The sequence below is a fragment of the Nymphaea colorata genome, chromosome 4 (assembly GCF_008831285.2).
Source record: "Nymphaea colorata isolate Beijing-Zhang1983 chromosome 4, ASM883128v2, whole genome shotgun sequence".
In the NCBI taxonomy this organism is placed as follows: Eukaryota; Viridiplantae; Streptophyta; class Magnoliopsida; order Nymphaeales; family Nymphaeaceae; genus Nymphaea; species Nymphaea colorata.
In genome coordinates, this window is record NC_045141.1 from 6,680,503 (window position 1) to 6,696,024 (window position 15,522).

The following is a 15,522-nucleotide window of genomic DNA, read 5'->3' on the forward strand; positions in this document are numbered from 1 at the left end:
AGTCAGTGCTAACATCTTTTTGTTCAACTGAATGAATTAGAAGATTATATCTACAAGATTAGATTAATTAAGACATACAAAACTATAGAAAGTGAGGTCTGTGGGATCTGTGGAGGATATATCAGTTTGTTTTACACACACATGCACACACACCAGCACACGCCTGGAAGGGGCATATACACACATATGCATCATCTCTCTCTTTTCACGCTAGATCCTGAGGGCGGCATAATTTGGCAACCACTCCAATCCATCTTGTGTTTCTTTTCTGCTAACCCTACTTTAGGTTTCTGCCTTTCACCTGACTGGACTCCAACAGGAAATTTGTGCATGCACTAAACGAAAAAGAGTTTGTCACCAATCATATCTAATGGTTTTTCTGATTTACTCATGACTCTAACCTGAGATTGTTCTTGATTAATTAACCATAAGATTTTGATCATGCTTCCACCTTACAGAATTCAGGTATTATATGTTTCGGTCAGCTGCTTATGACTTAATGTTATGGTTAAGTTAGAAATAATATGTATTTTGATGTAAATTTTTCCTTTATGCTCATGGTTTGAAGTTTAATTTTTTCGCCTCTTCTGCAGCTTGAATTTCCTGCTCAGTTTCCTTGCCTTCTTCACATTGCTATGTGCTCGGCGCTTTGCAATGAATCAACTTTGCAATATAATCCTGAGAAGGGATCTTATGAAAAGATTGGAGAGTCAACAGAAGTTGCATTGCGTGTTCTGGCAGAAAAGGTTTGATAAGTTCTATATACTGTTTCAAGGTTGCTTTGGACCTCTGTATTTCATTATTGATTTTTGTAAAAGCATTTCAAACAATCCTCTGTTCTATTTTTTTCATCTGCAGGTTGGCCTGCCAGGATTTGATTCTATGCCTTCAGCTTTAACTATGCTAAGTAAACACGAACGTGCCTCTTATTGTAATAGATACTGGGAGCACCAATTTAAAAAGGTATGCTTCTAAAGCTCTTTTAGCCTTTTTATGTCTTTTTGGAATAAGTTTGATATGGCTCTTCTCTACAGTTCATTTTTTATTGGGAAGTAGGGGAAATTTGAAACTTTGCTCCTAAAGCTTTGGTTGATAGTAAGCAATGGATCTATGTTATTGGCACTGAAAAATGTGTCTAAATCTTTTCTTAGTTTTTCACAAGTGAACCAAGGGTTGTTCTCCATCAACTTTGTTGCTGTGTCACATGGATATGGCAGAAGATACAGGGCAATAACCACTTTTTCCTGGGTCTAATTTATATTGGATGTGGAATGGTTAAGTCGGTGATAAATGTGAAAAGTAGCTCAAAATGATCAAAGAGCTTTACGAAAAGATTGAGAAAGCAATACTTAAGCACTCTCGTTTAGAATGCACTAAAGTTCATACACAAAGAGGAATTTAGCACTTGGTAAAAATAAAAACCTCTCTCGACGAAGTACAAATGGGTTGTTGACCTCCTTTAATCCAACAATGAAGGAGAACAAGTGGTTCACTAGTTCCCAAGGGCTAGCATTTTAGTCAATAGGGACTAGGCAACATCAACAAAACAAAAAGGAAAAAAATAGAAAAAATATGTTTAGTCTTATGCGTGTTCGCATGTGTGTCTATATATATATAAAGAAGCAATTTTGGAAGCACACTTTTGTAACAGAAAATAGATTTATCACAGATAGCAGTTCTTGCCCCAATTTGGTCAGTACAAGCATAGATCATGTAAACACAGAGATAGCTCATGCCATAAATGATACATGTTGTTCCTAGAATTGCTGAACTTACAGATCGATATATATCATGTGGACTACATACTTTATACATGACTACATACCTTATTCCAATCAAGCATGAACTAGGCATGCATAATCTTATATCAGATGCACCACACAGTAGTTTGTGCAACTAAAATTGCCAGAACAGGTTACATTAACATCAAAAACTACTTTATACCATTTTCTTAAAGCCCAATGATCTGGGACTTGACTCGTCCATTCTTGATTCTTGGCTCGGTGGATCCACTCGGTAACTTGGGTTGGGTTTTGTTAAGTATTTTTTTTTAAATAATATATAAGTTGTCATTTAGACATAAAAGGTTGTAGAATGACCTAATTGCATGTATAACTCAGAAACAAGTCAAACTACTAGCACGTTTTTATTTTTCTTGGGAAGCAATAAATGTTATTCTTTTTAGTATATCTTTTTCTTAATATATAGTATTCCAGGTGTTTGACCCACACTTACCACTTGGTGGCTTCCGATTATAAATTTAAAATTTGGTGTAGCTTCTAATGTTTTTATTGAAAACATCATTTTAATTAAGGGAGATTACATGTTAAAATTGCATTAGTCACAATTGTATGACGAGCCTAATATTATATTATGTTAGTAACCAAATAAGGTTACTTGCACCTGCTCTTATAACTGGTAATGTTTCCTACTGCTGCAAGAGTATCAACAAGATATTTGACATGATTAAGAAATACAACTATCTCTTCGTTTACCTTCTTAATGAATGAAGATTCCTTTTCAACATCATAATCCTCAAAAGGGGACTATGCTTCATAGAGGATTTGTCCAAATCCCATATACTCCACATTGAGGTGCTTGTGTGACACGTGTGTGTGCGTGTGTGTGTGTGTGTGTGTATATATATATATATATATATATATATATATATATATTTGTCACATAAGCTGGGTCTCTAGATTGTCTTAATTAATAAATGGTATCAACTGTGCCAACTTACCTTGGATGGGGCAGCTTTGTATTTGAGATGCCCCAAAAAAAAATGAGTTGTTCTTTTTTTTGGGGATTTTTTCTTTCAGAAGTACTTATTCCTTGTGGGGTATTCTTGTTATTCTTGGAAAACCTGAAAAATGGGCAAAAGAAAAACTCATTTTTATTTTGGATACATGAACCACTTGTTTGCGTATGGGGATCGGGTCTGTTCAGACCCGATCCATTCTCCTTATATCCACACGCCTAAAGTTACTAGGCGGTGGCTCTCTTGTAATATTTTATAATTTTATGTACAAATCTGTTGTAACCTATTAGGGTTATTCTTTAATTAAAAGATCAAGGAACGCAGGGCTGAATTAAGCCGGCTGCTCCCTTTCCTCCATCGTCTTCTTTCATCCTCTCCTTTCAATATATCTGTTTTGCATACGGAGAGACGAGTACTTTGCGAAGATTCTTACATGGTATCAGAGCCAGGTTGCATCGTCCTCCGGTGAGTAATTTCAGTTTGATGTGATTAGCCCTAATCTGCCCTAAATTCTTTCTTTTCTGGTGTGGTCATCCCTCTTTTCAGTTTCTGCCCTAAATCTTGCTTGATTTGCCCTAATCATTTTGCCCTAATTTCTGTCGTTGCCTTAAATCAATTATGGATCAGCCGACTCCCTCTCTTCTATCTTCTAGCTTTCTCTCCCAACTTATTTCTCAAAAGCTGAATCATAGTAACTATTTGACTTGGAAACGTCAAATAGTCCCTTTTATTAAAAGTCATAGACTCTACGGGCATATCGATGGGACCACTCCAGCACCTCCTATGTATATTGACCGTGAAGTGAAGAAGACCGTAGTGGGAGATCAAGCTGCTGGGGCTGCGGCTGTGAGTGAAATCAGATTTGAATATGAAACCATTACTGAAAATAATCTTGAGTATGAAGTTTGGCTGGCTCACGACCAGTCCCTTGTTGCCTATATTACTTCTACTTTGTCAGAGGAAGTATTAGAAGGTATTGATGATGATTTAACAGCCCTAGAGTTGTGGTCTACCCTTGCCACCACGTATTCTCAAGTATTCGAAGCACGTTTTCTGCAGTTAAGAAGGAAATTTCAGGACATCAAGCGTGGGACGCGTACTGTCTTGGAATATTTGAATGAAATTAAAAGTGTAAGTGATCAACTTGCTGCCATTGGACATCCCGTCAGCGACAAGGACAAATTGCAACAAGCCTTGAGTGGACTGAGAACATATTTTGATATTTTTTGCACAGCCTTGGAAGTCCCACCTGTTCTTCCATCTTTCGAAGATCTCAAGGCTAAGTTATTCCAACACGAAGCTAGTCGTGTTCAGCGACAGAATTTGATTCCTTCCAACAGTCACAATGTACTGATCACAGGGACACATGCATTGCAAGGGAATCGCACTCGTACTTGGATTCCTCAAGCAGGAATGGGAAGAGGGATTCTCCCAACACCACAGGGCATGAATACTACTTCTGCCACATCTAGAAGGGTTCCGACTTGTTTCTATTGCAACAAGAGGGGTCATGTAAAGTCAGAATGTTGGCACAATCTGCAGAACAAAAATAATCAAATTAGACGTGAGAACAAGGCAGCAGCAGGGTCAGCTTCATCATCATCTGGATCTAATGTTTCAGCAGACGTACAACAACTCCTCATGACAGCCCTGTCTAAGCTTCATTTGAAACAAAACGAGCAAGGAGAATGGTATGTGGACTCTGGAGCAGCAGCTCATGTTACTGGTGACGCAGGTAATCTCTCTAGTGCTCTCCCTTATTTAGATAAAGGCTCAGTTGTCACGGGAGATGGTTCCCATCACACAGTTGTCACGGGAGATGGTTCCCATCACACAATATCACACATTGGAAATGTACAAATTTCTATGGGCTCTTCTTCGATTCCATTAAAGAATGTTCTTGTTGTTCCAAGTGTCGAGAAAAATATTATTTCAGTGTTCAAGCTTATTGATGATACTCAATCCTTTGTTGAATTCACACCCTTTTCTGTTTATGTCAAGGATGCTCGAACCAAGAAGACATTCGCTGAGGGCACTCGCAAAGGAGATATGTATGTCCTTGAAGGAGCTCCACAGATATCAAAACCTCACCCTTCCGATTCATGTTTTCCAAGTCATAGTGAAGTCAATGTCACAGAGTATAATAAGCCATCCATTTGGCATGGTCGGTTAGCTCATTGTAGTCAATCTTTTGTTTGAAATCTTGTTGCAGACGGGCTCTTAGATAAGTCCAGTCTGTAAGAGCCATGCCCTTCCTTTTCAATTAATAAATAAAAGAGCTTCAAAGGTTTTTGACACCATATATTCTGATGTTTGGGGGCCTGCTCTAGTTCCTTCTTCTTCTGGGAATAGATACTATGTCATTTTTGTTGATTCATATTCCCGATATACTTGGATCCATTTCATGAAACACAAATAAGAAGTTTTTCGCTTATTCACTCAATTTCATGCCTTGGTTCGAAATAAATACTCCAGTAATATTGTGCATTTTCAATGTGATGGTGGTGGTGAATTTATTTCTAATGAATTTACTGAGTACTTACTAAATAATGGGATCACTTGACAAATTTCATGTCCGCATACACCTCAGCAAAACGGAATTGCTGAAAGGAAACATAGGCATATTGTTGAAAGTACACTCAGCATGATGCACGAAACAGACTTACTTATGACATTGTGGACCGAGGCATTCCATACGGCTGTACATGTTATAAATCGATTGCCATTGGCTTTGCTTGATGGAAAATCACCATTTTTTCTTTTACACCAAGAACAGTCACGTTATGAGGAGTTGCGTGTTTTTGGATGTGTGTGCTATGTGCATGTTGATGTTTCCTTGCGAAACAAATTTCAAGATCGTGCTGTTTTATGTAGATTTATAGGGTATACAGAAAATTACAAGGGTTATAGGTGTTACAACCCTAAAACTGGGCGTGTACATATTTCACGGCATGTTGTCTTTGATGAAAACAGGTTACAGGATCCCAAGGCTACTTCTGTGACACTCAAGGACAAAAATGAAGTTTATGATACTTGGCTTCATGCTGAAATCTTAAGACAAGGGGCAGAAATGTTGACTGAGCACAATGAGCAAGTTGTTAATGAGCCTGAGACATCTGTAAGTAGTTCCTTGAGCAGCACTACTTCCTTGGACAGCATGCCTTCTTCTTCTCAGCCCAATGAGCCACCTATACATAATCGGTTCTCAGGCCTGGTGTATTCTAGGCGATCAGTTCCTACTGCAGTTCCACGCCAATCACAACGCGTGCGACATCCTATTGATAGATGGGTGAGCTATAACAATTTTTCTTTGGATTTTCAGCTGTTTATGACAAAAGTCAGCAAAAAGGTGGAACCAAAATCTTATCACAATGCGAGTAAGGGAAAATGTTGGGTTGAAGCTATGAATGAGGAAATGGCAGCCTTGCATGAATGTCAGACTTGGCAGATTGTCCCTCATCCAGCTGATAAGAATGTTGTGGGATCCAAATGAGTTTATAAACTGAAATATAAGCCAGATGGTAGCATTGATCGGTATAAAACACGACTTGTAGCGCGCGGGTTCACTCAGCAATATGGGGAAGATTATGATGAAACATTCAGTCCAGTCATCAAGATGGGAACAATCCGTGTGATTATTTCTCTTGCAGTCTCGTATGGATGGCCTCTCTATCAGTTAGATGTCAAAAATACTTTTCTTCATGGAATTCTTAAGGAAGAGGTATACATGGAGCAACCTCCCGGCTACACTACTCATGATTCTCAAAAATGGGTTTGCAAATTACACAAGTCTCTATATGGGTTGAAGCAAGCTTCTAGGTCATGGTTTGATCATTTTTCTCATCATATACAACAAGTTGGTTTTCTTCGAAGCTCTTTCGATGACTCTTTGTTTATCTATCGTACTGGAGAAGCTACCACCTGGTTACTTATCTATGTTGATGATATTGTTATAACTGAGAATTCTTCTTCACATATATCTTATGTTAAAGGTATGTTGAAGCATGAATTCAAGATGAAGGATCTGGGAGAATTACGATGTTTTTTAGGTGTTGAACTTGACAGGACAAATGATAATTTGACTCTTACACAACACAAGTATACCCTTGATGTTTTGGACAAGGCAGGTATGACTAATTGCAAACCCATCACTACCCCCAGTGTTCTGAATACTAAATTGACTGCATCTGATGGAACTGCTGCATATTCCAATCCCACATTCTATCGCAGCATTGTTGGTATGTTACAATACCTTACCTTTACTCGCCCAGACATAGTATATGCTGTAAATCAGATCTCTCAGTTCATGCATGCACCCACTGAAGGACATATGGATGCCGCTAAGCGGATCCTACGGTATCTCAAAGCTACTCTTGGAGATGGACTAGTCTACACGAAATGTTCCAATGTTTCTCTTGGACATAGCATATACACATATACTGATGCCGACTGGGCAGGCGATCCCGATGACGGACGATCAGTTTCAGGTTTCTGTCTCTTTCTTGATTCTAATCTCATTTGTTGGAGCAGTAAAAAGCAGCGTACTGTTGCACGATCTAGCACTGAGGCAGAGTATAGAGCAATGGCTGCAGGGACGGCTGAAGCGTCATGGTTACGTCATTTACTTGGGGAGCTCAATCTTCCTATTGTTCGGTCATCATTACTATGTGACAATCAAAGTGCGATAAAAATTGCTTTCAATCCCATTTTGCATAATCGCACCAAACATATAGAGATTGATCAACATTTCATTTGTCAGAAGGTTGAAGAAGCTGAGATCTTGCCTACTTATATATCCACCAATGAACAGATAGCTGATCTTTTTACCAAAGGTCTCACAGAGCAGCATTTTTGGGATTTGAAGAACAAGTTGTGCATGATCAAATCTCATGCACAACTTGAGGGGAGCTGTTAGCGTATGGGGATCGGGTCTGTTCAGACCCGATCCATTCTCCTTATATCCACACGCCTAAAGTTACTAGGCGGTGGCTCTCTTGTAATATTTTATAATTTTATGTACAAATCTGTTGTAACCTATTAGGGTTATTCTTTAATTAAAAGATCAAGGAATGCAGGGCTGAGTTAAGCCGGCTGCTCCCTTTCCTCCATCGTCTTCTTTCATCCTCTCCTTTCAATATATCTGTTTTGCATACGGAGAGACGAGTACTTTGCGAAGATTCTTACACCACTTGTATCTCTGATCCAAGGATAAGGGTTAGTGGACATTGTATATTATATATGTGTGTGATAACTGACAATTTGCCGAATAGAAAGTTGTAGTTGGAATTAAAAGAGCCTTAGTGAAGAAGTCAGGGCGTTGAAATTCTATGAAGGGACGAACCTGTGGTCTTGCTGTTATGCCAGAATTGAAGGAGAGTCTACCTACACTGTAGATGTGTATCTTGATTGCACCATATCTTAGATGTAGTGACAGTCTACTTCAATTTATTTTGTCCTCTTATGGACGATTGGATGATTAGCAATATATGTAGCCGCATTGTTATTACCATGGGGATTGATGCTTTTTGTCACACCTCATCACCATGGGAATTGATACTTTAACATCTAAATCAGTCAATATAGTTCTTATCCACATCAGCTCCGCTTCCTTTTAAGTCATAACTCTATATTTTGGTTCTGCACTAAACTGGGACACAACGATTGCTTCTTGCTTCTCCATGTGGCTAGATTTTCCCCAATAACATAAAACCTGGTGGTGGCTTTCTTTGTAAATCAGGCCCAAAGAAACAACCTCTTCAAGTAATATCAGCCTTGAAGCTTTCACCAACAAGTCAATCTCACAAACCCTCAAACAAGAGGTGAAGAAGAACTTAAATTAATCACACAAAGAGATACAAGAAGTAGGCTAAAAAGCCATGCCTAAAACAATGGGAGAGCTGCCCTATTTATAGAGGAGAGGGCCAAAGAGAAGGAGGAGGCAGTCCCAACGGCTAGAAATCTAGCTGTTGGGACTAGTCTCCCTCTATGAAAAATAGAAAAAGGAGAGGGATAAAAGGGGAAAACAGAAAATAATACATAAAGAAAAAATACATAAAGAAAGAGAAAATTACATAGGTGTCCTAAGTACCCAAAATATAAAATATATATATATATATAAAGCATATATTAGATGACTAATATATGTGATATATATAAATGTATATATGTATACATATGGGATACATACATTCTAACACCCCCCCTCAAACTTACGGTGTGATAATCGAAAGTTTGCCAAGGAGAAAATTAAATCTGGTAGCAGCGAGAGCTTTAGTGAAGAAATCGCCAAGTTGATACTCTGATTGGACATAGGAGAGAGATCTATGTTTTTCTGAAGGAACTCTTCACGAACATAATGGCAGTCCATCTCTATATGTTTTGTTCTTTCATGGAATGTGTGATTGCTAGCAATATAGATTGCACTTTTGTTGTCCCAACAAAGCTTGACAGGATTCGTAATATGAATTCCCATATCTTTCAGTAAGCTTTTGAGCCACACTATCTCCATTGTTGTAGTTGCCATTGCTCGATATTCAGCTTCTGTTGATGATAGCGATACCTTATTCTGTTTCTTGCATCGCCAGGAAATTAAGGAGTCACCTAAAAACACACAAAAACCAGTGGTGGAGTGCCTATTATTGGGATCTCCACCCCAATCAGCATCTGTATACGCAACTAATTCTAATATAGAAGAAGAAGACAGAAATAGTCCTTTGTTGATAGTGTTTTTCACATAACGGACAATCCGCATTGCCGCTCCCATATGTACTGAGGTGGGTCTTTGTTGAAATTGGCTTATCACATGCACAGCATGAGCAATGTCAGGTCTGGTGATGGAGAGATAAGAGAGAGCGCCAACTATTTGCCGAAAAGGAGTGGGATTCTCCAATATCTCTCCATCATCAATTTTCATTTTTACTCCCAGTGCTGTTGGAGTATCTACAACTTTGTCATCTGAGATACCTGTTCTGTCAACTAATTCACTAGCAAACTTCATTTGAGAAAGAAGATAACCTTGTTTGCTATAAGCAACTTCAATTCCAAGAAAATAAGTTAGTCTTCCCAAATCAGTCATTTGAAAACATTTGCTAAGAAAGTGTTTTACCTCTATAATCCCTTCATCATCACTCCCAGTAATAACCATATCATCAACATACAGTAATAAAACAATCAACATACAGTAATAAAACAATTACACCTACGGAGGTAGTTTTTACAAACATGGCAGTATCAGAGTAGCAAGATTTAAAACCTTGATTAAACATGACACTACTAAACTTGTCAAACCAGGCTTTGGGAGCTTGTTTTAAACCATAAAGAGCTTTCTTAAGGCGTAAAACTTTGTTTTGGGGTAGATCAAAACCAGGAGGAGCACTCATGAAAACTTCTTCTTGTAGGTGACCATTTAAGAAAGCATTTTTAACATCCATTTGAAAAATAGTCCAATGTTTAACAGAGGCAATGACAATAAGGGTTCTAACAGAAGTCATGCGAGCAACAAGAGCAAAGGTTTCTTCATAATCAATCCCATATTCTTGAGCATATCCCTTGGCAACAAGTCTGGCCTTAATCTTTCTAAGGTTCCATCACTTCTAGTTTTGATTTTATAGATCCATCTACAACCAATAGTCTTTTTCCCCGTTGGTAGAGGCACAATATCCCAAGTTTCATTGCTTTCAAGAGCTTTAAGCTCAAGATTCATGGCTTCGATCCAATTGGGATCTTCTTTAGCTTCAAGGTAAGAAGATGGCTCATGAAAAGAATGATGTGCCATAATACAAGCTCGAAATTTTGGAGAAAAAGACTCATAAGAGACAAATCTTTGAGGAGGCCTAATGTGCCTTTGGGATCTCCTAGGAAGAGATTGATTAGTTTCTTGATTTTGGGGGTCTCTTCTTCTATAAACTAAGATCTCTTTTGGAGGGAAGATATGAGTAGAATTATCATTGTTGACTTCTTCAATTGGTACCTCTATACCTTTATCGGGTTCATCATCATCAATATCATCATCATCATCAATATCATTAGTCCAAAGAAAAGTATAATCTTCTAGTTTCTTGGGTTCATCTTTGAAACCATCTTCATTTTCTAAAAAGATCACATTTCTAGAAACATAAACTTTATCTTTTTTAATATCATAACATCTATAACCCTTTTGAGTTTCGGAATACCCAATAAAAACACAACAAATAGCTTTGGAGGAAAGCTTATCGTCTTTGTCACTTAACACAAAACATTTGCAACCAAAGACTTTAAGTCTATTGTAATTAGGTTTAACATGATGAAGTCTTTCAAAAGGAGAAATATGTTTCAAAAGTTTGGTAGGCATTCTATTAATTAAATAGGTTGAAGTCAAAACAGCCTCGGCCCAAAAGTTTTTGGGAACATTTTTAGATAAAAGAAGGGCTCTAGTAGTTTCAATAATGTGCCTATGTTTACGTTCGGCCACTCCGTTTTGTTGTGGAGTGTTAGGACAAGATCTTTGATGAACAATGCCTTTTTCTTTTAGAAATTGTTGAAATTCATTTGACATAAATTCTCCTCCCGAATCACTTCTAAAGACTTTGATATTTGAGCCAAATTGGGTATAGATCATGTTGTAGAAATTCTTAAAGTTTGTGAATACTTCCGATTTGTGCTTGAGAAAATAAACCCAAGTATGCCTAGAATAATCATCAATAAAGATCACATAGTACAATAATCCTCCTTTTGACATAATAGGAGCGGGTCCCCACACATCCGAATGCACCAAATCAAAAGATTTTTGAGCAATAAAATTTCTATTATCAAAAGGTAAGGCTTTCATTTTAGCCTTAATACAATCATTACAATCAAAGTTCTTTTGACAAAAATTCTCCATGAATGGAAGATGAGACATTTTTTCTATATTGGAATGTCCAAGTCTTTGATGCCAAGTTTGAATGTCACATTCTTTGGAGATATTGCAAGATGGTCTTGAAAGGTCCAAAAAGTCTATGTAGTAGAGATTATTTGTTCTAAAACCTTCCCCAATCACTTTATTGGATATCCGATCCTGTATCAAACATTTGGATTGTGAGAAGATTACATCAAAACCAAGGTCGGCTATTTGAGAAACAGACAATAAATTTAAGTTTAATTTAGGAATATGTCTTACTTGAGGTACTTTTAAAATTTTTGATCCAAAAGCTAGGTCAAGATTTCCAATAAAATCAATTTCAAGAGAGGTACCATCCGCCGTTTTCACAAAGGAATAAGAATCATTTTTAGTGCATTCGGTGAGAAGGGATTCATAAGGAGTCATATGAAAAGATGCACCCGAATCAATAATCAAAGAGTACTTACTTGAAAAAGTAGATGCCACGGTCGCTCCCAAAGTCGAAATTGTGCTTCCTCCTTTTAGAAAAGGTTGAAGAGCACTTATGAGTTGCTCAAGTTGGAATGAACTTGCTTCTTTCTTCTCTTCTTGAATTTGAGCCGCAACATTGCTTCTTTTATCAAAAATTCTAAGTTTTGGACATCTTGGCTTGGTATGTCCTTCTTCTTGACAATGATAGCAAATAATTTTTCTCCTTGTTCCTTCATTTGTACGATTGAAGTGAGGAGGTCTATAAGGTCTCAAGTGGGCCCCCGGCCTAGATGTGGCAAGCACATTGTTGACTTTCTCTTTATCAAGACAAAGACGATTTTCTTCCATTTGAAGTTCCGCAATAGCCTCATTCATAGATGGTGTTTTAGAACGATAAAGTAAAGCGGTTTTGACACCATCAAATTCCGGTCTAAGACCTATGATAAACTTGTAAAACTTCTCACGTTGTATTTGCTTTTCTCTAAGAATAAGATCTTGTGTCCAATGTGGTTCAAAAATACTCAATTCATCATACAATTGATCCATTTCAGCCACATAATCTTTAATGGATCTATCTCCTTGTTGAAGATTGTGAATTTTGAGTTGAACATGATGCATATAAGCAACATCTCTCATGGTATGAGTTTTCTTTACATATTCCCAAGCTTCTAGGGCAGAATTTAATTTAGAGATTTGCCCGCTAGTAGCATTGTCAACACAAGTCAAGATCCAAGTAATGATTTTGTGATGACCAACACTCCATTCTTCCCATTTTTTGTTGTATTCAGCCATTACCTTCTCTTTTTCGGTTGCATCCAATTCCATAGCCCTTCCATCAACAACTTTCGTAAGGACTAGTTGTGGTTCAAGTTTTGTCCCATCAACTAGTCCCCAAAGGCTTTTACTACGAATAAAGTGTTCCATAGTTCTAGCCCATTGTATGTAATTTGTTGATGAGAGTTTGGGAAAAGGAAGAGAAGAGACTTTGTCATCCATGGGCACAATCAACAAGGTAGATCCACTTACAAGTTATGAAGAAGATGGCAGCCACGTGAAAAGAAGTCCACGGCAAGGATAAAAACTCAACAATGATAGAAACCAGTCACCCTTTCAACAGCCACGAGCTCACCACCAAGGGAGCTAGATTTTGTCAAGAAATCACCAAAAAGAAGCCAGCAAAAACACTCTTCTTGTGTAAAACTGCAGCAAGCAATATCTCGAACACTTGGAGTGCTTCACAGCTCCAACGCAAGAATAAAAACTGAACCTTCAATCTTGAATGGCAGCAAGACAAAGAGCCAAAGACGAGGCTCTGATACCATGTAAATCAGGCCCAAAGAAACAACCTCTTCAAGTAATATCAGCCTTGAAGCTTTCACCAACAAGTCAATCTCACAAACCCTCAAACAAGAGGTGAAGAAGAACTTAAATTAATCACACAAAGAGATACAAGAAGTAGGCTAAAAAGCCATGCCTAAAACAATGGGAGAGCTGCCCTATTTATAGAGGAGAGGGCCAAAGAGAAGAAGGAGGAGGCAGTCCCAACGGCTAGAAATCTAGCCGTTGGGACTAGTCTCCCTCTATGAAAAATAGAAAAAGGAGAGGGATAAAAGGGAAAAACAGAAAATAATACATAAAGAAAAAATACATAAAGAAAGAGAAAATTACATAGGTGTCCTAAGTACCCAAAATATAAAATATATATATATATATAAAGCATATATTAGATGACTAATATATGTGATATATATAAATGTATATATGTATACATATGGGATACATACATTCTAACATTATTGTCATCAATAGATCCAGCATAGTTTGTGTTGAATCAGAAAGTTTATTTTAAGTGTAGTAGTTTTCTGATTATTTAAAAGTTGGAGTCTTGTTTTGTCTTTTTACAACTTTACGAGTCTCCCTTATGTAACAGCTCTAGACGTGCCCTAACCTCTCTTTAAGTAGAGACTAGGGCACGATAATAAGAAATATCTCTTTCACGTCTCTCTCTCTCTCTCTCTCTCTCTCTCTCTCTCTCTCTCTCTCTCTCTTCCACGTGCAACACGGTAACAGAGCCTCGTCTCCTTGGACCTGTCTGACTCCAGCTGCTGGTCGTCTTCCCCTCTCCTGCCTTCCTTCTCTCTTCTTCTTCCTCTTCATCTCTAGTATTCTGTCCAGATCTGTAGTGGGTAACAGTTTACCCTAAGGGGTTGTATCGTATGGGAGATCAGAGATCTAATCATTGCCAAGACATGATCAGTATTGATTAGATGCCCTAGATCTGGTCGTTGCAAGGTCTGAAGATCGTTGGAGATATGAAGACACATGTTCCAAAGTTGTGGGTGATGATTGCAGTCAAAGGCAGCCGCTGCAGTCAAAGGCAGACTATTTTTTGAATGATCTCGTGGTTAATGGATGACTGATTTGTATTCTTCAGAAGTTTACGTTGTGGATACTAGGGTTTGATGCTCTCTACCTCTAGTTATTTTTATTATATAATTATGAAGTTGAAGGCATGTCGTGGTTGAAGGTATGTAGTATGGTAAAATCTACATGAAGAAAGTCTGCACGTTTGCTGTTTTTTTTCTCTGAAACTCCTGCTACAGAATACAGCCAATAGGCAGATTGGTGAAGGAGGTTTGTGCCATTTGCTGTTTTGTTTGTTGAAGTCTTCATGGAGAAGGGCAAGATTATTTTCAGTGGGTTATTGATGTGCATGCGATGTTGCTGATTTCTACTTTGTTTATCAGCTCCTTTGCATGACTAACTGATTATAAATAGGACTGATTTCATGTGCCCTAGCTGCTGCACAATTTTATCGTGGTATTCTTGTTCTTAATTCCTGTTGTGGTTCATTATGACTGAGAGCAACAAACCAAAGGGTGGCAGTGATCATAAAGGAGCTGGGAATCCCTTCTCCTATGGATCTACTGTTAAATGGACACAACTATGAATTGTGGTCCAGGTCCTTTATGTTGTCAGTTAGAGGACATCGGAAGAGGCACATAATTGAAGAAGATGAACCTATTAACAAGTCAGGGAAGTACATGACCTGGGAAGATGACGACAACATGGTTATGTCTTGGATTATGAATAGCGTCCAACCACAAATTGCCTCTACTATTACTTACTATACTACTGCTAAGGAGATGTGGGAATTCCTTAGGCAAACATATTCACAAAATAAAAATGTAAGTAAAATCCTCCAAGTTGAAGAAGAATTGCACAATCTCCGACAGGTAAATCAAGATCTATCACAATACTTTGCAACAGTTAAAGCTACGTATGAGCGACTGAAATTCCTGCGCCCTCCATGCAAATCTTGTTATAAGTCACACTTTGAACCTACCATGGTTGCAAAGTTTCTTGCTGGTCTTTCTCCTGAGTATGCCGCTGCCAAAGATCAGATGCTCACTGGGAGTGAAATTCCTAATCTCTC

The 15,522-nt window shown here is 38.0% G+C and overlaps 2 protein-coding genes across 3 annotated transcripts in view; both read left to right on the forward strand.

Annotated features, from left to right (window-relative positions):
• Positions 1–15,522, forward strand: part of LOC116253577 (calcium-transporting ATPase 3, endoplasmic reticulum-type) — a 116,845-nt gene that overhangs the window by 45,136 nt on the left and 56,187 nt on the right. For both annotated transcript variants that reach the window (XR_004172491.2, XM_031628476.2), the window contains exons 17-18: positions 594–746; positions 859–963. Coding sequence is in view for 1 of the 2 variants with exons in the window: in XM_031628476.2 (XP_031484336.1) it covers positions 594–746; positions 859–963 (258 nt within the window). In the remaining variant the exon portion in view is untranslated. The remainder of the gene's footprint in view (positions 1–593; positions 747–858; positions 964–15,522) is intronic.
• On the forward strand, positions 4,148–4,983 carry LOC126410020 (uncharacterized). The gene is made up of 2 exons (XM_050077582.1): positions 4,148–4,493; positions 4,760–4,983. Exons 1-2 carry the CDS (start codon positions 4,172–4,174, stop codon positions 4,786–4,788), a joined length of 351 nt encoding a protein of 116 aa, XP_049933539.1. The 5' UTR covers positions 4,148–4,171; the 3' UTR covers positions 4,789–4,983.

Bases quoted from the DNA above. Each gene is read 5' to 3' on its own strand.
- LOC126410020 (XM_050077582.1), top strand. From the start codon at position 4,172: ATGGGAAGAGGGATTCTCCCAACACCACAGGGCATGAATACTACTTCT. The intron at 4,494-4,759 runs GTAATCTCTCTA...GTTTATGTCAAG, and splicing joins TCATGTTACTGGTGACGCAG to GATGCTCGAACCAAGAAGAC.